Source organism: Meles meles, chromosome 5 (genome assembly GCF_922984935.1).
Source record: "Meles meles chromosome 5, mMelMel3.1 paternal haplotype, whole genome shotgun sequence".
Taxonomy (NCBI): domain Eukaryota; kingdom Metazoa; phylum Chordata; class Mammalia; order Carnivora; family Mustelidae; genus Meles; species Meles meles.
In genome coordinates this window covers 34776502-34799956 of record NC_060070.1, presented here as the reverse complement: position 1 = coordinate 34799956, position 23455 = coordinate 34776502, and the positions used below count along the sequence as shown (strand labels likewise).

At 41.1% G+C, this 23455-nt stretch overlaps 1 protein-coding gene across 8 annotated transcripts in view; it reads left to right on the top strand.

Moving 5' to 3' along the window:
* KLHL32 (kelch like family member 32) overlaps positions 1 to 23455 on the top strand; it is a 261906-nt gene that overhangs the window by 136258 nt on the left and 102193 nt on the right. For 7 of the 8 annotated variants that reach the window (XR_006818394.1, XM_046006175.1, XM_046006177.1 and 4 more), the window contains one exon: positions 3189 to 3287. The exons of the other annotated variant lie outside the window; for it this stretch is intronic. Coding sequence is in view for 6 of the 7 variants with exons in the window: in XM_046006175.1 (XP_045862131.1) it covers positions 3189 to 3287 (99 nt within the window). In the remaining variant the exon portion in view is untranslated. The remainder of the gene's footprint in view (positions 1 to 3188; positions 3288 to 23455) is intronic. 8 annotated transcript variants of the gene reach the window in all.

Below are 23455 nucleotides of genomic sequence, written 5' to 3'. Positions count from 1 at the left end.
GGGATCAGGGTAATGCTGGCTTCATAAAAAGAGTCTGGAAGTTTTCCTTCTGCTTCAATTTTTTGGAACAGCTTCAGGAGAATTGGTGTTATTTCTTCTTTGAAAGGGGAACCCTCTTACACTGTTGGTGGGAATGCAAGTTAGTGCAGCCATTTTGGAGAACAGTGTGGAGATTCCTGAAGAAATTAAGAATAGAGCTTCCCTATGACCCTGCAGTTGCACTGCTGGGTATTTACCCCAAAGATACAGATGTAGTGAAAAGAAGGGCCATCTGTACCCCAGTGTTTATTGCAGCAATGGCTACGGTCGCCAAACTGTGGAAAGAATCAAGATGACCTTCAACGGATGAATGGATAAGGAAGATGTGGTACATATACGCAATGGAGTATTATGCCTCCATCAGAAAGGATGAATACCCAACTTTTGTAGCAACATGGACGGGACTGGAAGAGATTATGCTGAGCGAAATAAGTCAAGCAGAGAGTATGGTCTCACTTATTTGTGGAGCATAACAAATAACATGGAGGACATGGGGAGATGGAGAGGAGAGGGAGTTGAGGGAAACTGGAAGGGGAGATGAACCATGAGAGACTATGGACTCTGAAAAACAACCAGAGGGCTTTGAAGGGATGGGGGTGGGGGGGAGGAGGTTGAGGAACCAGGTTACCTGGTAACAGGTAACCCTATTACCGAGGTTCCTATTACCAGGAACCTGGGTAATAGGGAGGGCACGTACTGCATGGAGCACTGGGTGTGATGCCAAAACAATGAACACTGTTATGCTGTAAATAAACAAATAAAAAAAAATTAAGAAAAAAAAAAAGGAGTGGTAGTGCCAGCGATAGTAAGGACTGAGTGGTGATTGGATTCTGGAACTATTCTGAAGACAGAGCCAATAGGAGTGGCTGATGATGGAATGTGAGGTATGAGGAAATTAGAGGAGTCAGGAGTTGAGTGGGGTTGTCTCCTCAATAACCAGCAGTTGCTGTTTGCTGAGGTGGTTAAGACTGGAATAGGAGCAGGTTCGGTGGTTGGTAGAGAGGCTCAGGAGGTCAGTTTGGAGCATGTTCAGTTTGAGCTGCCCATTAGATATCCAAGTGGAGATAAGCAGTTGGATATAAGAGTCTGAAGTGTGAAGGTGAGGTTGGGGCTAGAGAAAAAAAAATGTGAGTGTAATGAATAGTATGGGTAGTTTGAAAGTCATGGGATTACAGGAGAACATCTATGGAGGAATGATCAGAGAGAGGAAAAAAAGAGATCTGGGGAATGACTTCTGGATGTCCCCTAAGCTTACCAGTTGGGAAGGAGATGGAGAGGGAATGGTTCGTGAAGTAGAAGAAGGCATGAGAGGGAATGCTGTCACAGAGGGGGAAGATACTGTTCCAGCAGTAGAGAGATGGACTTTGCTAATGGCTGTTGGCTTGAGTAAGTTTAAATGTTGAGAAATGGCTATTGGATTTGGGCATTGGATTTGGAGGTCAATGGTGACCTTGATGAAAACATTTTTAGAGGAATATTAAGAACAAAACTCAACAGGAGTGGGTTCAAGAGAGAATAGAGCAGAGCAAATAGTGGTGTTTTATGTCGATAACTCTCCTGGGGAACTTTGCTTTAAAGGGGCGGGGCATGGAAGAAGCTCTGCGGTTAAGGGGAGGATTTTTATTTCTTAAGATAGGAGCTGTAAGGCACATTTTTATGCTGATGGGAGTTTTCAAGAGAAGAAAGAGAACAGATAACCCCCTGGGAAGAGAGGGGACAATTGCTGGCAGAAGGGGTTGAGATCTCTTCCACAAATGGAGTATTTGGTTAATTCAAATGTGCTGATACAAATATGGATAGGTGACTTGGTAGATTTGGTGGTGGGAGGCTTTGGAAGATCATAGGATTGGGGTAAGGAGAGAAAGGGGGGGAGGGTGCTTGAGGAGAAAGGAGTATGAGGGAAGAGGTAGAGTGAATTGACCACACCAGTGTTTCTCAGGCTTCCCTGTGCTCCAGAATGACAAGGGGCCTCATTATAACATTTGTTGCTGGGTCTCACTGTGAAAGTTTCTGATTCATTTAGGTCTGGGGAGACGTCCAAGAATTTGTAACTGTGACAGATTCCCAGGCGATGCTCCTGGCGCTGGTCCGGAGATGAGACCTTGGGAACCACTGGGCTTGGGGCTGGGTTGGAATGGAGGAGCAGCACAGAAGGCTTCCCTCTGCCTGGCAGTCATGCAGGTAGTGTGAATCCAGTCAGCGTGGTCTTGTGTTTTTCTGCAGCCCTGTTCAGCAGCTCAGGAGCTGGCAACAGTAGGCACAAAGCTGGACTTCATCAGAAAAAGAAAAATGCAGAACTGGTATGACTAGTGTATTTGGGAAGCTTTCCTTATCTGTGACGTCCTTGTAGTCTGAAAATGCTGTTTCTACATCTTGCATTTGAAATAGAAAGGACTTCAATTTATGCATCAACATGGATGGGACTGGAGGAGATTATGCTAAGTGAAATAAGTTGAGCAGAGAAAGTCAATTACATGGTTTCACTTATTTGTGGAGCATAAGGAATAGCATGGAGGACATTAGGAGAAGGAAGGGAAAAATGAAGGGGGGGCGTGGAAATCAGAGGGGGAGACGAACCATGAGAGACTATGGACTCTGGGAGACAAGGTGAGTGTTTTAGAGGGGAAGGGGTCGGGCGTTGGATGAGCCCTGTGATGGGCATTAGGGAGGGCACGGATTTCATGGAGCACTAGGGTTTATATGCAAACAATGAATCTTGGAACCCTACATTAAAAACTAATGTAGTGACTACTATAACATAATAAAAAAATGAAACCGAAAGGATTAGAGAATCTGAGATTGAGAAAAAAGGAAAACGAAAGTTTGTGGTTGAAGTTTACTATTGTAGGACTTAGAAGTAAAATGGAGTAGCAGCCTCCTCTGGCTTCCTATTGAAAGGGGGGAACAAAAGCCCCCTTTTCCTAAAGTATCTGCTAACCATGCTGTTTCTGTGATCTCCAAAATTGTGAAATATATTTTGAAAAACTAAAATTTGGTTCTTCTGAAAAAGAACTGACTTTCATAATAAAGTACAGTATTATTTCAGGACTCATATGTTAAGCAGCAATTTAAATATGGTGGATTTGCATATTAAGCAAGCATTAATTTTTAAGTCACTGATAGTTTTCTTTTTATTAAAAAACAAACAGATTTTGTTGGAGCCGGGTGTGATCCAGGATGTGCTAGCAGCTGGCAGTCACCTACAACTGTTGGAGCTTCTCAATTTATGTTCCCACTATCTTATCCAGGTATGTGAGCTTGCGTCCTGCTACTGTGCCCTTCCTATCCCTTCCCCTGCAGTCATCAGCTGTACCCGCTGCTCCCCGACTTGTGCCTAGACAAGTAAAATGGAAGTAAGGGACATGAGGCTTGTGGAGGTAGAATTTCTCCAGGACACAAGCTAAGAGGCTCCCAGGAGGGCGGCTGCAGCTCTCCTGGTCTATCTCAGGACCTCCACCCTCCCTGCCCAGCCTGGTTCTCACTGCCCTTGGGCAGCAGAGTAACTCGACCATCCTGCTGCAGGTATATTGCTGGGGCCCCAGGAGATGACACTGGGAAGGGGCTTCATCTGAAGCAGTATTGTCTGGCTGCAGGAACAACCCCAAATTCACAAAAAATTGAATAGTCAGTGACGATTTCAGCAGCAGTAGCTAATATATCGCAAAGTCGTATATAATTAAGTACCATATGAACTTTCCAGGCAATAAGTGCTAGAAAAGGGATAAATGATCTATGCATTCTCCCCCTGGTTTGCTGGGATGATCAGAAAGGGCTCTGGGGAGGCGGGAAGAGAAAACGCCCATCCTCTGGGCACCGATGTTTCACATTCAGTCCTCCTAACATCTTTGCACATTTTCATACGTGAAAAGTCAGAGATTTAAAAGGTACCCAGTTTGCCTGAGGTGATAGAGCTGGTGAGTGATAGGCCTTTCTGATTCCGGAGACCATTTTTTCCTTCCTGGATAAAAACTTTTTGGTTCGTTAGGAAGACATGGGACATCTTAGGCAGGCAGTATGGCTGTGAGGCTTTTATTTTACAGAGTTAAGTACTGACTCCCTGGTTGGAGGCCTCTTAGTTCGTCCACTGGCACGAGTTTTTACTTGCACTTGGTACAGCGTTACAACAACAGGCAAAATCCATTTTTAACAATGGCAAATCCATACGATTTAATTTTACCATCCTTGTGCATATGACATATGAGTACGTATAAAAACCCTATTTGTTTTCCTGCCCATTATTTTATTTTCTTCCTAGTCATTTTCTCTAATTCCAAATGCAGGCGTATTATTGACTTCTGTCACTCAGGAGGACGTTTCTCGAGCTCTTTCTCGTGTGTTATCTTATTTCGTCTTCTCAGCAACCCTGGGAAATAGGAACCAAAGCCTCCCTGTGAGATAGTGTGACAGGTGTCAGCCACGTTCACCTGAGGAGCAGTTCAAACACAGTATATGAAAGTTTTATCATTATCTCTGCGCATTTAATCTAACAGTGAATGTTTAACTATTATCATCTGATTTCCCTTTCTTTCTTTTTTTTTTAAGATTTTATTTATTTATTTGCAAGACAGATCATAAGTAGGCAGAGAGGCAGGCAGGCAGAGAGAGAAGGGGAAGCAGGCTCCCTGCTGAGCAGAGAGCCTGATGTGGGACTCTATCCCAGGACCCTGAGATCATGACGTGAGCCGTGAGCCGAAGGCAGAGGCTTTAACCCACTGAGCCACCCAGGCACCTCTGATTTCCCTTTCTTTTCCCTCAGTATTGTTGGGTGGTATGGGAGAGCTGTTGTTAATCCCTTTCTGAGAGTAGCAAATGGGAATAACAAAGAAAGGTTACAAGACTTCAGAGATGTGTGTTTGACTTGTGAAACTGAAATTATTTTTATTTGACATTTTTACATCAAATATTGCAACGTGAGTCTTCTACATCATCACCTCATTCACTTTTTCCATGGCAGGTAATATTCAATGGTGTATATTGCCAAAAGTTGGGGTAGAGTGCTCATTATCTTGATGCATGTTAAAATGGTGTGTATATACAGGTGTGGTGTGCGTGTGTGTTTACCTACCCCTGTAATTTGTATAAACAAGAATTCCAGATGAACATCGGAAGTTCATGGGTATTTCCCCCATCCCAGCAGGTGAATTTATTGAGCTATCTAGTGACTTGTGCACTTTAGAACTTAATTTTTGCAGTTCGTTATTTTGTTGAAGAAAAAAATATAGCCTGCATACAGATATATTTTGTGGACAGTTTGCCTATTATTAGCCTACTTGATCAGTGGTTGAAATTTTCACTTTCTTTTCTCCAATGTTTTCATTTTGTTCTTCCACGGAACTTTATTTTTCCTTTTTATCCATGATGTTCCAAGTTGTCCAGATTGTGGAAGAAAACTTGGGCTTGGAATCAAAGCCGTGTGTATGTAGAAATCTTATGTCAGTCTTTTGAAAATACATACCTTTCCTCTCTTTTTTAGGATTGTAAAATTTCCAAACTGGGTCAGTCTGCTTTTGTATTTTGACATAGTCTTACAACTATACCTATTTACAGTGTTTTGGTATTATTGCCCAATTGATTCTTAATTTCTTATGGGACCATTTTATTTGGTATATAAAAATGTTTTTTGTTAAAATGAAAAATCTTTAGTGCTTAAAATATACTTAGAAGTTGTGCCCTATCAGGGTGCCTGTGTGGCTCAGTCAGTTGGGTGTCAGACTCTTGATTTCAGCTCAGGTCATGATCTCAGGGTTGTGGGATTGAGCCTTACCTCAGGCTCCATGCTCAGCACAGAGTCTGCTTGTCCCTCTCCCTCTGCTCCTCCCCTGATCGCTCACTCTCTCTCTCTCTCAAATAAAAAATTACAGACTCCTGACTGGTTCAGTCGGTTAAGCATCTGCCTTCAGCTCAGGTCATGATTTCAGGGCCCTGGGATTGAGCCCCAAGTCAGGCTCCCCTGCTGAGGAGAAATAGGGGAGCCTGCTTCTCCCTCTGCCTCTGTCCCTGCTTGTGTGCTCTCTTTCTCTCTCTCTCATTCTAATTCTCAAACAAATAAAATCTTAAAAAAAAAGAAGAAGAAGAAAAGAAGTTGTGCCCTGTCAATCAAGGCTAGCATCTTTTCTATTCTTGCTCAGTACTTTTTCCAACTAGGGGTTTGTGAAGCCATTCTCCCCTACTAAGATGTCTGGTCTTCTTTGTTATTCTCAAGTTACCACAGTTTCTTTAGTTTCTCCCAGAATTGTGAAAGATAGACCTCTGCTCTGATACCTCCTGTTGTCCTCCGGTGCTCATTCATAGCTGAGGAGAACCCCTGGGTTGACCCTCACTGAGTCTCTGGGCCATCAGCTGTTACCTTGGCCTGAAACTCCTCTGTACAGGTGTAAATGCTACCGCTGCCCCCCCCCACCCCCCCAGCAAAGGAAGGGACACCTCGAGGCCACTGCATGCTCTCCTTTTTTCTTGCTTTTCCTTGGGGAGGCTCCTGAGAGCAGGGCCCTCAAACCGCAGGAGCAGTGCCCGTCTGTCTGTGAGGACAGCCATTGTATTAGCCTCCCATGCTGTGGAGCCTTCACCTTATTCATTTTTAGTCCCCAGGCCCCCTGGATGGCAGACCCTTGTAAACACACAGGTTCTCAGTTTGTGGAATAAAAGGGGAGCCTAGCAGTGCAAAAGGTGTGTGTTGGTGGGGCAGGGGGGCTCCAGGTGGGCAGTGGCTACAGCAACAGCCTCCCAACCACAGCCTGGGTTTGCATCCATCCTCATCTGCTTGGCCATGCAGTTCCAGAGCACACTCCTGTGGGGCCTGTCCTGTTAGTGTATTTTTTTTTTAAGATATTTATTTATTTGAAAGAGAGAGACAGTGAGAGAGAGAGAGCACAAGGAGGGGGAGGGACAGAGGGAGAAGCAGGCTCCTCACTGAGCAGGGAGCCTGATGCTGGCCTCGATCCCAGGACCCTGAGATCATGACCAGAGCTGAAGGCAGACATTTAATGACTGAGCCACGCAGGTGCCCCCGTTAGTGTATTCTTAATATGCATGACCTGTTGAACTTTTATCTGCTATCTGAGATCCAGGTCCAAATAAAATGTGAGTGCTAGTTCCCTTCTCCTCCTTCTGCTCTCCTTCCTTGTACATTGTGCCTTAAAAAAAAAAAAAAAAAAATCAGAAAGGTGCAATTTATTAAATTCATTAAAGAGTAGTTATTGTCTTCAAAATGGATCTGGTAAAATGCTCGAATTACTTTTCTTTTCAGAGTATACCTATTTCTCTACATGCCATTTGCTATGTTCAGTCTCATCAAGGAACCTCTGCAGCCCCTTGTCAGGGGTGATGGGCTATGGATGTAGTATTGCCATGTGTCCCTTGATTTACTGAGTTCTGTGGGCCAACATTTCAGACTTTCTGAATCCAGTTTGTTTTCACAAACTCTGATTTTTCCCAGACTTTCTAAATGAGCTGCTGAACCTTTCCACCTAAATATCACACGCCGAGTCCAAACTTAACATGAGAAAACCTGTCATTGTCTCTAGTGATGATACCGTATATCTGCTAGTTTTCTAGAAATTTGGACATTGCCTGAGACTCCTTCCTCACCATCATATCCAATAAGTTCCCAGGCTGAGCTGATTCTACATCCCAAATAGCTCTCAGACCTGATCCTTTTCTTCATTGCTAACGACCTTACCCCTTTGGGGGGCTCTCATCGTTATTGGCTGCAGATTATAGAGAGTTCCTCATATCCTCCTGAGGGGTGTCCTTGTTCCTAGCCTTACTCCACGCCAAACCATAGTCCCCCAAGCCTTCATTACCTTGCTCAGGGTGGGGAAACAGCCTATTGTCAAGGGCCTCTCATTACCATGTGTTTTGGACAGTGATTCTCATTTTCCCTCTGTTAAGGAACCCCTTAAAGCAGGTGAGTATTCTTTTGTTTTTACAGAAGGGAAAACTTAAATTCAGAGCTAGGGTGTTGATCCAGTGGAAACACTGATGAGTGCCCCCTGATGACCGTTCTAGAGCATCCTTAGCCTTATCTTTGAGGCCAGGCTTGTTCCTCCCTTGCCACCCCTGCAGCCTTAGTGCCTTCCCTAGTCCACTGTGCTCTGGCCTCTCAGGTGACTTTTCATTCTGGGACTTGCCATTAGGGGAGAAGGCTGGGTGGCACGCAGAGCCTCTCAGTCCCCTTCAGATTGTACCAAGGAGCAGGAGTAGGGAAAACATCGGGCACACACTCCTCCCCCACCCTCTCCTCTGCTGCTGTACCTGTCAGAAGATGAGGGGAGCTGGCCACTGGATTTTGGGTTGTATCCCCTGAAAGTGATGCGTTAGGAAACACACACTTTGCTGAAAGTGTCCTTTTTTTGTAGTTAGCTTTCCAAAAAAAAAAAAAAAACTTTTTACATTTCGTACCGCTTCTCCCAAATAGTAAATAGTATATCCTGTTATTTAATTAGCAAGTGTTTGTTTGGCAAGTATCAGCCTTTACTATGATATGCAATTTAAATATATTGACAAGAGAGAACGGTCATGTACACTTTGTAAAGAAGGCCACCCAAGTGGTGAATAAATTCCTTTTGAGAGAATACTCCTTAGTATCTCTTTCTAGGCAGCAGGTGGCAGTATGAATCCACCAGAATTCAGTAGTTAATTTAAAGCAAAAAAAATCAGAAAAAATGAAAAGAAAAATTATTTATTTTGCTACATATTAGTCTTCTGACCTAATCAGTAAAAAAGTCATTATTCACACCACACTGGGCAATATGCACTGTAATTTTTAACAAATAATAGGAAACTGTTAATGTGTTCACAGGAAATACAGTTTTGTCTTGGGCTGCTGTGGTCATTTATCACTGCACTTTGTGAAATCACTCATTTGTTCTAATTTGAATGTAAATGACTCTAAGGTTTTACAAATAAGGTGACAGACTCACATAAATGTAATTGCAGGGTTCATCTCCCTCTTTTTATATATCACTCATTAGGTTATGAATTAAATACATCGTATTAAACCAGGGGCATGTCCAATGATGATATTGTAATGGCAAATTACTCTATGCTATTAGAGGTGTATTTTTTATTCATGGACATTAATTTGTCATTAAGCGGCATTAGTTTAGCACTTTTATGTGAAAGACGTGACCTGAAAGAGGAGACGTGCTCGGGGATGGGAGAGGGAAGGGACATGCGCGCTCTAGGTAGAGCCTTTTATCACCGCAAGGAAAACAGGAGAGCATTTGTTTTATTATTTTTTTTCATTTGTTTTATTTCCTGCTTTTATAAATGTAAAAGATCATCACCAGATCGAAGGCGTTGTTCTGCTTACAGTGTGCACATTTGGATCATCTAGTAAAGCAAAGCCAAAATTCTTACTATTAATCACTCGGAAGCCAAGAACATACAGGAGCGGGAGGGAGCCCGCGGCTTCCTGCCCTAAATCTCCCTCCTCTGTGACTGATGCTTATTAGTCATCCCTTGTCTCCATTTAGTCTTACACTAAATGGGCTACCATGAGAATTAGTCATTTTTCTCTCTTCAGTGAAGGTACAAAGGTTTAAAGAATGTTATTCTCTCATGAGGGTATTAGGAAGAATTTGGGGTATTTTGTTCCTTTTTTTTTTTTAATGAATGGCCATTTTCCTGTTCTTTTTCCAAGAATTTATTTTTTCTGCTTCCAATTTTGAGGAACACTGGATCCCTGAAATAGCTTCACAGAAGCTGCAAGTATCCAACTGCTGCTTTTGCATCAATTTCCTCATGGGTTTGGAGTTTCCTCATGTGGTTGGAGAAGGTCTTACTGACCTCAGTTTACAGCAGGGTTCTCCAAGGCAGCTACCAGGCCTGACCCCATCCCTGTCTTCCTTCCCTTCTCATCACGTGAGCCCAGAATATGTATTTGTCAGCTTGGGCGGCCATACCGAAATGGCCCAGGCTGGGTGGTTTAAGCAACAGACTTTTATTTCTCATAGTTCTGGTCACTGGAAGTCCCAAGTCAGGGGGCAGCATGGTTGGGTTCTGGTGAGAGCCTTCTTCCTGGCTGGCCGATGACCTTCTTGCTGCGTCCTTGCCTGGTACACAGATGCAGGCTCTCTGGCGTCTCTTCAGGTAAGGATAATCCTGTCCTGTGAGCCCCACCCTCATTCACTCACGAATTACCTCCTAATTACCTCCCAAAGGCCACATCTCCAAATACCAGCACGTGGAGACTTAGAGTGTCAACGCAGGAATTTGGGAGAGACACATTTTTCAGTGAACCACAGTAGGTATTGAGGGAATGAATGTGCCTCCGTTCAGTAATTTTGTCCTGCTTGTTTAATATTGAAATTTTATGTTATGAGAGGAAAATATGTTACTAAGTCGGTCTTTTTTTTTTTTAAGATTTTATTTATTTATTTGACAGGCAGAGATCACTAGTAGACAGAGAGGCAGGCAGAGAGAGGGAGTGGAGGAAGCAGGCTTCCTGCTGTGCAGAGAGCCTGATGCAGAGCGAAATCCCAGGACCCTGGGATCATGAGCTAAGCCAAAGGCAGAGGCTTTAACCCACTGAGCCACCCAGGTGCCCCACTAAGTCAGTCTTTCATTAGTTTTACTCATTGAATACCTTTTTGTAAGCTGAAAATACTTTCTGTGGGGATTGCATTTGGCACTGAGGATCTTGCATATTTTGCAGTAGTATAATAAGGTTGTCATTTTTTTTTTTTTTTTTTAGGTTGTCATTTTTTAACTAAAGTAATACTACAATGACTTATAGAAGGTTATCTCTTCCAAACAATGTATTATTATAATTTTAATTATTAAATTAACAGTATCTTCTAAATACATAATATATAGTGGGTGTCCTGAATAGAATAATTTGTCTTCAAGGTTGAGAAGAAGTTAGAACTCACGCTCATTTTTCTCCAACACTGAGCTATTTTTTTCCACATTAGATAAGACAGATGATTGTATCAACATATATATTTAATATGCCCCTAATCAAATACACTAACCGCATGCTGCTCCATAGTTCACTGGAGCTGATACTCTTGTATTTGGAGAAAGAGAACAGAGTCTGTAAAATATATTAGAAATGGTTTCATCTTCTGGATGTTTTTTTAATCAGTGAAAATGATCAGAAAGGATGGAAATGTATCAGTCCTAGTTAATCATAGCTAACTACTGATTATTTGTTCTAATCAAGAGTGTTTGCTATCTGGCACAGAATATTGTATTTGCCAAATATCATTCATATTCGGCTCTAATATATATCATGAGATCCTTTAGTAGCCATTTTAGGATCTCAGTTAATTTTTTCTTACGCTAGGTTGACTTTTATTCCCTAAGTCCATACCAAAGGAGGTCAGTGGTAACAGCCCAGAGGCATGCTGGGGGGCCAGGGAAGTCATTTTGGCATTTTAATTTATTATGTGGATAATCTGAGGTTTGACTCTGTCATCCTTGTTTGTAAGTTTTTAATGAGAAAAAAGATTGTCTTGAAGGCTTTTTCTAATGCTGCTGATGTTTATTCTAAGTGAACTATTGCCAGCTGGACCAGTGTCCTGGGATTGAGCCCTGCATCAGGTTCCCAGGGAGCCTCCTTCTCCCTCTGCCCCTGCTCTCTCGCTCTTTCTCTCAAATAAATAAATAAAATCTTTAAAAAAATAAATAAAATGAAATTACTTCCAGCATATTTTTCTCAAAAATAAAGTGTTTCCAATGTTTTATTAATGCCAGAGTTCAGAATCAATTCTCAAAGCAAACAAATATCAATCTCATTTAATTCTATTTTTAATACTTGGAAATTAGGGACATTACAAGAACATCTGGGTTTCATTTGAGATATTCATCCTCCCACCCACCATCCCCCTGCAGATCTTACTACCCAGAGTTAAGTGTCTGGCCTTTTCTCTAAGGTTAAACAGCCTTTCTGCTCTGTACTCCGTCAGGTGCCTTCTGTGTTTCCTGGGGTTTCAGTGTCCCCTTCTGCACTGGCTCCTTCCTTTCGTTTTTTAAAATAGGATCAATAAGATGGGAGAAACTTTTCTTCCTCTCTCAGTATCGCAACCCTCTTCCATTCACTACCAAACTGCGATCAGTGCCTGTACTTCCTTATCTTCCATTCATTCTTCAATCCTATTGAACTCGGCCCTCTGCCTCATTACTCCTCAACAGCTGTCCAACAAAGGTCCCAAAGCCGCCAAATTATCAAACACAGTGGGCCCCTCATGGTGTCCTAATGTGACTGCTCTCCAGCATTTCCACACTGGGAGTTCCACTCTCTGCTACAGTTTCCTTTTCTCAAGACTCTCTCCTAATTCTTCTTTTCATTCAGATCCTGTATAAGCTCTGCTTTGAGCAGCTCCTTGACTCTCCCTCCAGGCACTCTCCCTCGGCTCCACGCTGGTACGCTTTGCTTACCGCGCTCTCTTTCATCCACATGCAGAGGGCTGGCTACTTTATTGCAGTCTCCTCTCCCAAGTGCCAGACCCCTGTGCTCAGCCAGCATTTGCACGTGGCCTCCCACATGCGCTTCATATTCATCTGTACCCTGTTTCACACACCTGCTTCTCCTCCCCCTCTTTGTTAGGGACCTATCATCAGGTCTGGATTACCTTTCTGGAGCATTCCCACAACAGCTCAGCTGTGCCCCTTGCCTATTATCTAATGATAATACTTTGCCGTACAAATCTAAGTTACTTTGTGGCCCACGAAACAATTTATTTTCCTGAAACCCAAGCTGGATCCCTGGTTACTCAATAGGTTTCCAACCTTGTTCTTTCTCTTTCTTGTATCCCTGATGTGGTTCTTACAGTACCAAGCACAAACAGCATGTTCTGTCATTTTTAAGCTAACTGTGTAATCAGCATTTCCTCTTGGGCGTGTGAGCTTTTTGAGTATGATCTCAAGTCAGAAACCAGGAGTCATCCTAAAGTCATTCATCTCCTTGTGTCGTACATATGCTGTCACCAAGACCTTGCAAATCCACCTCTTTCATTTTCTTAAACACACTTTTTTAGAGTAGTTTTAGGTTTGCAACAAAATTGAGAGGAAGATACAAACATTTTGTATTAATACCTCTGCCCCCACGTAGGCGTAACTGCCCTCTTTATCAGCATCTTCCACCAAAGTGACACATTTGCTATTATCGATGAACCTCCATGGGTATGTCATTCTCACTCAGAGCTCACCATTTACATTGTACGGTTCACTCTTGCTGTTGTCCATTTTATGGGTGTGGACACATGTATACTGAAATGTATCTGCCATTATAGTATCATGCGGAGTAGTCTTACTGCCCTAAATTTTTTCTGTGATTTGCTTATTCATCCCTCCCTTCCCCGCCTCAACCTGGCAACCACTGATCTGTCTGTATAGTTTTGTCTTTTCCAAAATATTGTATAGTTGGAATCATACAGAATGTAGCCTTTTCAGATTGGCTTCTTTGGCTTACTGATATGTATTTAAATATCTTCTGTGTCTTTTCGTGGCTTGACAGCTCATTTCTTTCTCCCCCCCCCCAAGATATTTATTTATTTATTTATTTATTTGAGAGAGGGAGTGCAAGGAGTGGGGGGGGGGAGAAGCAGAGGGGGAGGACTGAGAGGAGAAGAGAATCTAAAGCAGACTCTGCACTGAGCGTGGAACCCACCATGCCTTGGTCTTAGGACCCTGAGATCATGACCTCAGCAGAAACTGGGAGTCTAATGCTTAACTGACCGAGCCACCCAGGCACCCTAATAGCTCATTTCTTTTTACTGCTGAATAATTTTACATTACCGGGATGTACCTCAGTTTATTTATCCCCTCACCTACTGAAAGACTTCTTGGTTGCTTCTAGTTTAGGCTGTTATGAATAAAGCTGCTATGAACATTTGTGTAAAGGGTTTTGTGTGAAACCCCTTAATTTTAAATCCCTCTCATTCTCTCCATTTCTTTTACCGCTATTGCTATCTTACTTTGAACTTTCTTTATGTCCTGGACTAAAGAATCTTCCTCCTCCCCAATGAACCTACCTTTACTCTTGCCACACTCAAAATTCTGTTTGATTGACATGTAAAAATAACTTCTAAAAATTCTGGTTGATTTGTAAAAAAAAATAACCTGATTACGTCGCAGTCGTGTCTAAAATCATTCCGTAGTCCGTGGTTCATCACAGCCTCAGGATAAGGTTCATTCCCCCTAATCTGACACACAGGTCCCATCTTTATTATGAAGCTTCCTATCTCTTTAGGGTTTTTTGTTTGTTTGTTTGTTTCAAACAATTTACCACCAGGTGCAATGCCACAGTCATTATGAACTTCATGCATTTCTTTGTACCTTAAACTCTTTGAATGAAGCCTCTTTCTCCATGGATTATTCTTCCTTCGTTTTGTCACCTTCTGAATTCCTCTTTAAGTACTTTGCTCATATGTTATCTCCTCTTTCAGAGTTGCCTGGTCAGTCCACCTAGCTGGAGTCAAATTTCCCCTCTTAATTCATTATGAGTAGTCTTCTGGGGATGCTGATCACACCATATTGTTTGTGTTGATTTACTTATCTGTCTCTCCATGATATAAGTTCATGTCCCAGAGTTATGGGTCCTTGGGCAAACTGCTTAACTGTTTTGCCCCCAGTCCTCATCTGTAAAATATAGATACAGTATCTACCTCTTGGCATGCTGGAGGATTCAGTGAGATAATGCATATAAAGTATCCTACCTGCAGTAGGTACCCTAGGAACCAGAGCCAATAGAATGGAATAATCACTTGTGAATTCCTCTTGTTAGTTCTACCGTTATCTTTTTTTTTTTTTTTTTTTTTTTTTTAATATTTTATTTATCTGACAGAGAGAAATCACAACTAGGCAGAGAAGCAGGCAGAGAGAGAGGAGGAAGCAGGCTCCCCGCGGAGCAGAGAGCCCGATGCGGGGCTCGATCCCAGGACCCTGAGATCACGACCCGAGCCAAGGCAGAGGCTTTAACCCACTGAGCCACCCAGGCGCCCCAGTTCTACCGTTATCTTCTTACCTGTTTCCCTCGCTCTTGTCTTTCCTCATTCCTGGAAGTGTCACAACTTTACTGCCTACCTTCAATTGATAACATATTGGATGAGTCTATTCCTGAAAATTTTGAAAATAATCACCATTCTGTAAAAGGTATTTTTTTTTTTCTTTCAAGCACTTCTCTTTGCTTTTGTAAAAGGGCATGCATTGTCTTAGGGAAAAAAATTTTGCAAATAATTTAAATGAAACATCAGCTCTCTCCCTGCCTCTGAATTGTGAAAACATCACCCTGAAATTATACTTTAATAAATAGTAAAAGCAATGCTTTTCAAAGCAACATATTACATTGGTATTAACGCTTTGCATCTAGGCAGTTTGGTTTTATTGTTTCTCCTGCCCTTCCTGTAAATAAAACATCTTGCCCCTTTCTCATATACAGAATCCGAGAAAGAAATGGAAAAAAAAAATCCTTCATTTCTAGCTTAATGCATAGTAGCTGCATAAAAACCCAAGTTTGTTTGCCATCTTCTATGTGTGCCATGACGGTGCCCTGTGATAGGACATTTTATAATGTAGTTGCGTGATGTCCTGAGATCTCCTGTGAGGGAAGATGAAAGCAGTGCGTTTGTTTAAAAGAAGGAAAATGTGATCTGTTCCTTCCTAGGAGACTGCTACTCACATGTCCACCTCCCTCCAGCTGTCTTTCCTTCCAAAACTTCTCCTTCCTCCCTTTCTCATTCTTTAGCCACAGATGTCCTTTAGAGCAGGTTTCTGGTCTTTTCTCACACTAAGGGATATGTGCTCAGGTCCTGGGAAGGCGATTGCTTGTCTCTATTATTAATTCAACTGTAGGTACTCGGCATCAGCCCCGTGCCTTCAGTATAATGTTTATTCACTTCCAAGGCTGGGATGAAGGACTAGGATTTAGTTCTGCTGCAAGAATAGACATTCCTGCATATTGCATACATACATGCATGTATGTGTATGAGTTATTACATTTGTAGAGTCATTCCTTTCTTTACTCAAACGCTCAAATGCACAGTATGTATTAGTGGTTCCTAAACTTGACCGCATGTGGGATCCCCTGAATGGCTGGTTAAAACAGCCCCACCACCAGAGGGACTCCTGGCCCCACTGCCAGAGTTTCTGATTCGCGAGGTCTGGCAAGGAAACTGCGCATCTGTGTTCTAACAAGTTCCCAACTGAATGTGATGTTACTGGTCTGGGACCACAGTTTGAGAACCACTGCTTGAGATGCTCTGGCCACACCCTGTCATATCAGTTACGTGGCCCATAAACCGCTGCTCTTTGGACTTAAAAAGCATCATCATGTTCAAATAAATTCAAACTGGTCTTAGTTTGTACCTATAAAAATATCGATATTGTGTATCCTTCACAGCATTCAAAATTTAAAAAGTCAGAACAATGCAGATTTGAAACAAACAATTAAAAAACCCTCCAATCCATTTTTATGGATAATAATGACAAAGACAGTCTATGTGGATAACTGGCAGATTATCAAAAGTCTGCAGAATTGAGCTAACTTTACCACTCTGATTTTGTGCACCAGAGCTAAGTAAGGAAATCGATCATAATTACTTCTATGCTGTTCTTCAAAAAAAAAAAAAAAAAGTTGATGGTTACTGAAATTTTCTTTTTAAAGTCGTACTTGCACAGGTAGACTATTTTCAATTAAAGAAAGAAAAGTATGTGTGCATTAAGTTCCTCTCTAGTTCATAATTCAGTGGTAATTGCTTGATGTTCTGAGCCAGCTTTAGGAAACTTTGCAATAGCATTTTGTAGCACATGGTGACGGAGGCTAGAATTATTGGTTGTTGACGTGGCCATGTCTCTGTGCTTCCTTCATGGATTTCTAGCTTACTACAGACTTTCCCAAGAACAATATAAAATTATTCATGAGCCTTGGATATTATGCATACAGCTGATTATGAAAATGTCTTAGTAACCTAATTGTGGAATTCCTCTGTTATACACCACAAATATATTTAAATAGGCCTTCAAAGACTTCAAAGAATTAGAGCACGTTGAGGTTTTTTCCTCTTGTAGTTTGCTCAATTGCTGCTAATATTTTGTTTTAGGTGAATCAGAATATATCATATACATATTTATATAAATATAAGGATATGTGGTTGCCCAGATATATGTGTATGTTTATATACAAATATACTTCTATCTCTCTGTATATTTAAGCAGAGAGAAAAATAAGACATACCAGATAAAAATATCTGCTTTTACTGTATTTTACCATATCCACAAGTAATCTGGGCTGCGTTGTCAATGAATTGCTCATTTTTTTCTCTCATAAAAGTTAACTTTACCCCATCAAACCTGATGTAAAATTTATAGAAAAAACTCACAGATCCCATGCATACATGATATACATGCTAATTTTCCCCCTATATCATTCATCCCAAGGCTATTAAAATGTTTGGGTTTTGTTTATTTGGTTGTTTGTTTCAACATGTTCCAAAGGGCCACCCCTTTCCCACACACCACAACAAAGCTCTTCATGCTGCTTCCTCGACTCCTGGAGTGCCATCCTTCTCTGCAGCACCAGGGGCTGTAGTCACGTAATACCTTGATTTATAACTAGGTTGTAATCCAAATAGGAAACAGGTGGAATCACAACTGGGTATGGTGCCTTGGATATTAATGGCCTGGCTCAGCAGTGGAATTTCTAAAGCTGTATACACTTTTTTGCCTTAATTATGCATTCATTAAAAGCTTTTATACCCAACAGAATAAAGTAAATATTTTTTGATCTCCATAGTGTGCTCCCAGACTGTAGATTTGCACAGCAGGGTCTTGATAATCTGAATAAATTGTATTTCCCCAAGGAGTTTATCTTTCAAAGAAGGTCATAAAGAAATGTAGCTCTTCCATCCTTAGATTTCTAATGTGCCTTTCAGCTATGTGTAATATAGAGCATGGGAACCAGGGTATGTTTTGGTAATACATATTTGGTGATAGTCCAGTATAATGTCTCAACCTGTTCTCCTTTATCTCTGGTGAAGTCTTTCTTAAATACAAAAGAAATGAATGATTTTACATTTTTTTGCTGATAATTGAATAATTGATAATTGATAATTGAAGAAAAATTAAGACCACATTTGACATTCAGGTGTTTTCTTCCATTCACCAAGTCAGTGAATGAAATTCATGGAATATGCAAAGCTACAGTTTAAGTACCGTTAACAGCATTTTAAAGAGAGTGCAGTAATAAAAAGAGAGTTACTGTATGCTGAGCGCCTTTTACATGGAAGATACTTTACATGTGCTTTTGGGACTCCTTACCACAGATCACTTTTGCCCTTTTTTAGTTGAGAAAATTAGACTCCAGTTAGCCATTGGCCGAGGCCATCCAGATGGGTCAGCCTCAGATCACGTGCTTCCCCCCACACCTCTAGACTGAAGATGCAGCCCGTTCCTGGTCGCCACAACTGGAGACCTCATGAAAAAGACAGGGAAAAGATAAAACTATAAACCCAGATACATATGCACAACCAACTGAGCTTATAATTTTTCTGAGTCATCAAGAGTAGGATAGGAAAACACCTGGTGTTGACGAATAGCCTAAAAATAACATACGATTGTGAAAAGTTTAGGCAATAAATTTTCTCCCTCTCTTGGGGCTGCTGTATTTATTTCCAGCGTGGCTGCCACATTCATCTTCAGTGTGGCCAACACTCTAGGAATGTACTTTAAAAATACTTTAATTAAGGGTGTCTGAGTGGCTCAGTCGATTAAGCATCTGCCTTTGGCTTAGGTCATGGTCTAGGGTCCTGGGATCGAGCCCTGCACTGGACTCCCTGCTCAGCGAGAAGCCTGCTTCTCCCTCTCCGTCCACTTGCTGCTTGTGTTCTCTCACTCTCTCTCAAATAAATAAATAAAATCTTTTCTAAAAGTCTTAATTATTTGAATATGAAAATGCTTCATAAATGTATTCACTATTTAATAAAATATTAAAATATAAATATTTTAAGGAGCAGAAGAATGTATGTTTTGTTGTAAACTAAGAAATGAAAGCAATAGGAGTTGAATTTTTAAAGGTTTGACATTCTTAACTACCCACTATCCATCAATCAAAATTAAGTAGCTGTAAAGACAGAGAGGAAGATCTACAGTACAGACACAGCCTGTACCTTTATGCACAGCTGGGGAGGAAAGTAGGTAACTACTGGCAAAGGGTTAAACAAATGATACAAGTAGCTCCTGTGATTAGAAATAAGAAGGGGGGGGGCAGTCCTTCCCTCTAGAATGGGCTGGCTTGGTGGCTTCCTTAGGAAGTAGAATCCGATCTTGGCTGTCCCTTCCCTCTGTACCTTCCTGCCTCAGAAGAACCTAATAATAATACAGAACTTCCCTTTTCTTACAAGCTTTCTAAAGTCTGTTGAATCCAAGAGTCTTCGAATGCTTCACAAACAATATATGTTTGGCAAACAGCTGGACATTTGAATATTTCTGGTTATCACTAAATGCCAAGAGAAGTAAGGTTCTTTTTCAACATTCTGGGAGGGGATAAAAACAAAAAGCAAAAACACCGAGGATGTGAAGAGTCAGAAGACCCAAGATTCACTGTAGAAGCTGAGCCTGATTCCTCTGGCATCCCAAGTGGGCTTTCAACCATATTTATCAGTTGTATGAAAAACCTGATGTGTGGTTTGCATCAGGAGAGAATTACTTGTGCTTAGATCAAATATTTGAGAGCACCTTTCTTAGTTAATTATAGATCTGTTTATTTGCCCGACAGTAGAATTATACCTGTAAAAAACTGTCATTTCTTCTTTCCATTTGAAGAAATGGATGTGCTTTTAAAAAAATGGCTTGCTTCTTAAAATCCATAATCCAACAAATATTTTTCAGTTACAATCTGTGATAAAGACATTATGAGTGGCATTGTACAGGATACAAAAATTGTAAGATGCAAACCTATTTTTACTAGTTTACTAGAAACGTTTTTAGTGATTGAAAGATATGTGCATGAGTAGCTTAGAGACAAGTTAGTTGGTATGTTACAGGAGACTTCAAGCAGGAAGCATTAGGATTCAGCCAGTGACAAGGGGCTTCATATTTATTATATCTGACTTGGTACTTGGTCCCTAAAAACAGCCAACATAATGTTTTAATTTAACTTGTGGTTAATATTGCTAAAAATCAAACCATACTAGTTTTATATGCAGAATGGGTATATCAAGCTGTTTGGGTTAGATATGGGAGTAATTTTTTTTTTTAATTCTTGACTTCCATAAGAAGGATGGCTTTTCATTTCAGGGGTTCCCAAAATATGATGTGAAGTCAACATTTTATAATAGAACTTCACGTTTCAAGTATGCTATTACGTAATGGTCCTAGAAACTGCTATGTCTCCTGATTATCTTTATCTGTAGTAATGTCATGTAGTAATTTAGGTGATGTTTTAAAGGAGGGTATAACTGAAGAGCATCGATAATTGGGTATGAAAGATCACAGCTTTAATAATGAAACACAGCATTGTTCAAACAGTCCAATCTGTTGAATGTTATTACTGAGAAAAATCTGAAATCTTGTTCAATTTGGTCATTTTGGAGGGAGAAATTTAGGAAATCAAAATGGCATTACTTTTATTTTAACCTATAAAAACTGTCATTTCCTCTTTGCATTTGGAAAAATGGATGTGCTTTTAAAAAAATGATTTGCTTTTTAAAATCCATAACCGAACAAATATTTTTCAGTTACAATCTGTGATTTTATGTTGAGAGAAGTTTTTTATTATCTGGAACACAAGTCAAACTGTACAGGTTGCTGATGCTTATTTTTTATTTCACAAGTCAGTGATATTCTCAGAACCTGATGAGGCAACAAGAGACATCAATGGTAGTAAGGCCATGTTTTGGATGGGTGTCCTTAGTATTAAGTCAAAACCTATCCATCAAATTTCTAAATCTTATCATTTTAACAAGGACTCCTAGATTTGGGAAAGAATATTTGTGGGGCAGATGTTGGGGCTATTCTACAGTAGATGCAATCACGAGATGACGGATATTTTCTGTGTTCTGTATCATTCCTGGGCCAGGGCTGTGATTACATTGCAGGACTAGATGGGCAAGAGGTTACTGACAGGCTAGGAGATGCATGGGTGTGGCTACAACAAAGATAGACTGTATATTAGAAATATGCATGATTGATTAGCACCTTGTGTCACAGCTGGCACACATCAAGACACATCTCTTGGCTGTGACATACATAAGCTGGGTCGCGGGTTATGTGCAGTGAATACGCAGACTCCAACTGTAAGGCTGCGTACACATTTCTCTCCCTTGAACGCAAGGGACCTCAGCGATAGGCTTCAGTCTGCTTGGAATTTTAAAATAAAAGAAATCTTGTGTGAATATTGGTCACTAGTTATTAGTATTTGCTTATTTGAGGTAGAGAGATAGACTTGCTAATACAACAGCCAGTGTCTATGCTACAGATGAGAAGAACCCGACCAGGGGACATCAGAAAGGCTGACACTCATCATCCTCTTGCTACGCCCCTGGCATGGGAAGAGTGGCGGAAGGGCCACGAAGTCTACCCACAGACCCCAGACTGTCCTGTTGCCTCCCACTAGTGTCCTCACCACCTAACAATTTGCCTCAAAAGTGCAATCACATTTGAATATACCCTCAAATAAAACAGTATTTGTCTTTTTCATACCTTCTTTTCCCTACTACCTTCAGTAGTTAATCTGGGGAATAACCACTTTAGTGACTTAATTAGGGGACTGGACCACACAGAAAGATTGAATTTGGGGAATATATAAGGTTTAAGAATTACTGCACTTGAAACCCTAGTGTTTATTCCATAGCTAGTGTAGTATTGGGGACACATTTTATGGCTCTTCTTATGTTATTTAACTTGTCATCCACAGTATAAGAAACAAATAGAAGGGAAGAGAGAAGCCAAATAGCCCTAAACCAAAGGAAAATAAATACTATTCAAAAAGATTCCCCAAAGAACAACAATGTATGCACCATAATTCTGAATAGAAGCTAAATTTCGAGTGAGAAGCAGTGTGACAGAAATGAAACCTTTTTAGAAAAATGAAAAAGATTGTCCTTTTACTCAAGAGAGTTTCTTGTTGCTGAGCTATAATTTCCATTCAAAATCACTGCCTCTACCTGGGTGCTTGGATTTTGAAGTTATAGAATATCGGAGAATAGTGACAGCCTCATAATTAGGACAAAGTATCATTTGCAAAGGTTCTTTGATCTGAATAGCCAATTGATGGAGGAAATAATTCTCTCTTGGACTAAAAATGAAATTTGGGGTGGATTGCCATATGTGTGTGTGTGTGTGTGTGTGTGTGTGTGTGTGTATTCCTCCCACCCCCACAGCAGAGCTGGTACATTGCACTCATCCATTAACACTTTCAACTTCAGTCATGATATGACCCATTTTTCCACTTGGAAAACTGAATGACCACTGGCTTTGCCTTTGTGTGTATGTGTAGGAAGGGCAGAAACAGAAGGGAAGTGAGGGAGGCCAATGAGGTATGAAAAATAGGCTGATTTGAATGATGTTCAGAATTGGACAGCTATGTTAGAGAGACATGGCATGTTCTGTTTTGCTTAAATTTAGGTAAAGAGAAAAAACTCATGGACATTGTTTTATGTGTGTTCACGCCCTGCGCCCTGCTAGAGACCAGGGACACAATGCAGTCCTTGGCACAGAGAGCTTAGATTTCGCAGAGGGAGGCTGATCTGTAATCCAAGGGCATTTAGAGTGACAAGTGTTGTTAGAAATCTGCAGAGGGCAGGATGGAGGCACAAAGAAGGAAGTTTGGCCTCAATCAGGGAAGCTGAAAAATGAAACAGGTTCATTCATTAAGCAAGTGTGTGTTGAACCCTTACCATGTGCCTAGCACTGTTTTAGGCAGCAGGGATAAACCGGTAAATAAAATAGTTCCTTCCTCCCATGGAACATACCTCTTGGGGCTTGGGCGACAAATACATTGTAACTAAGCATTAGGCAAATAAATGCAGAAAATTTACAGGTAGTGATGAGTACCAAGATCAAATGGAGTAATGCGAGGGAGGGTAACAGGGAGAGGAAGGGGAGTGTGCTAATTTAGATAGGATGGTCATGCAGAACAATGGAAACATGATCTTTCATCCGTAGGAATTCTGCATATGTTGCTTCCTCTGTTCAGAAACTGGCTAGTCCTGGGAGGGGCAGTCTCTCCGTAGTCAATGACACCCCAAACGACAGAGCATCAGGAATACAGAAAACAAGAAAATGTAGTTAATTCACTCTCCTACCCCACCCTTTGCCAACATCTGCTCTTCTTTTAGCTATCAGCTCCATGTGGCTTCTCAGAAAAGCCTTTACTAACTTTCCACTCCATATCAAATCACCCATTATGGGCATTTTCAGCTCCATATTCTTCCCTTTGTAGCCTTTACTTCAATTATAATTTGTCATTTATTTG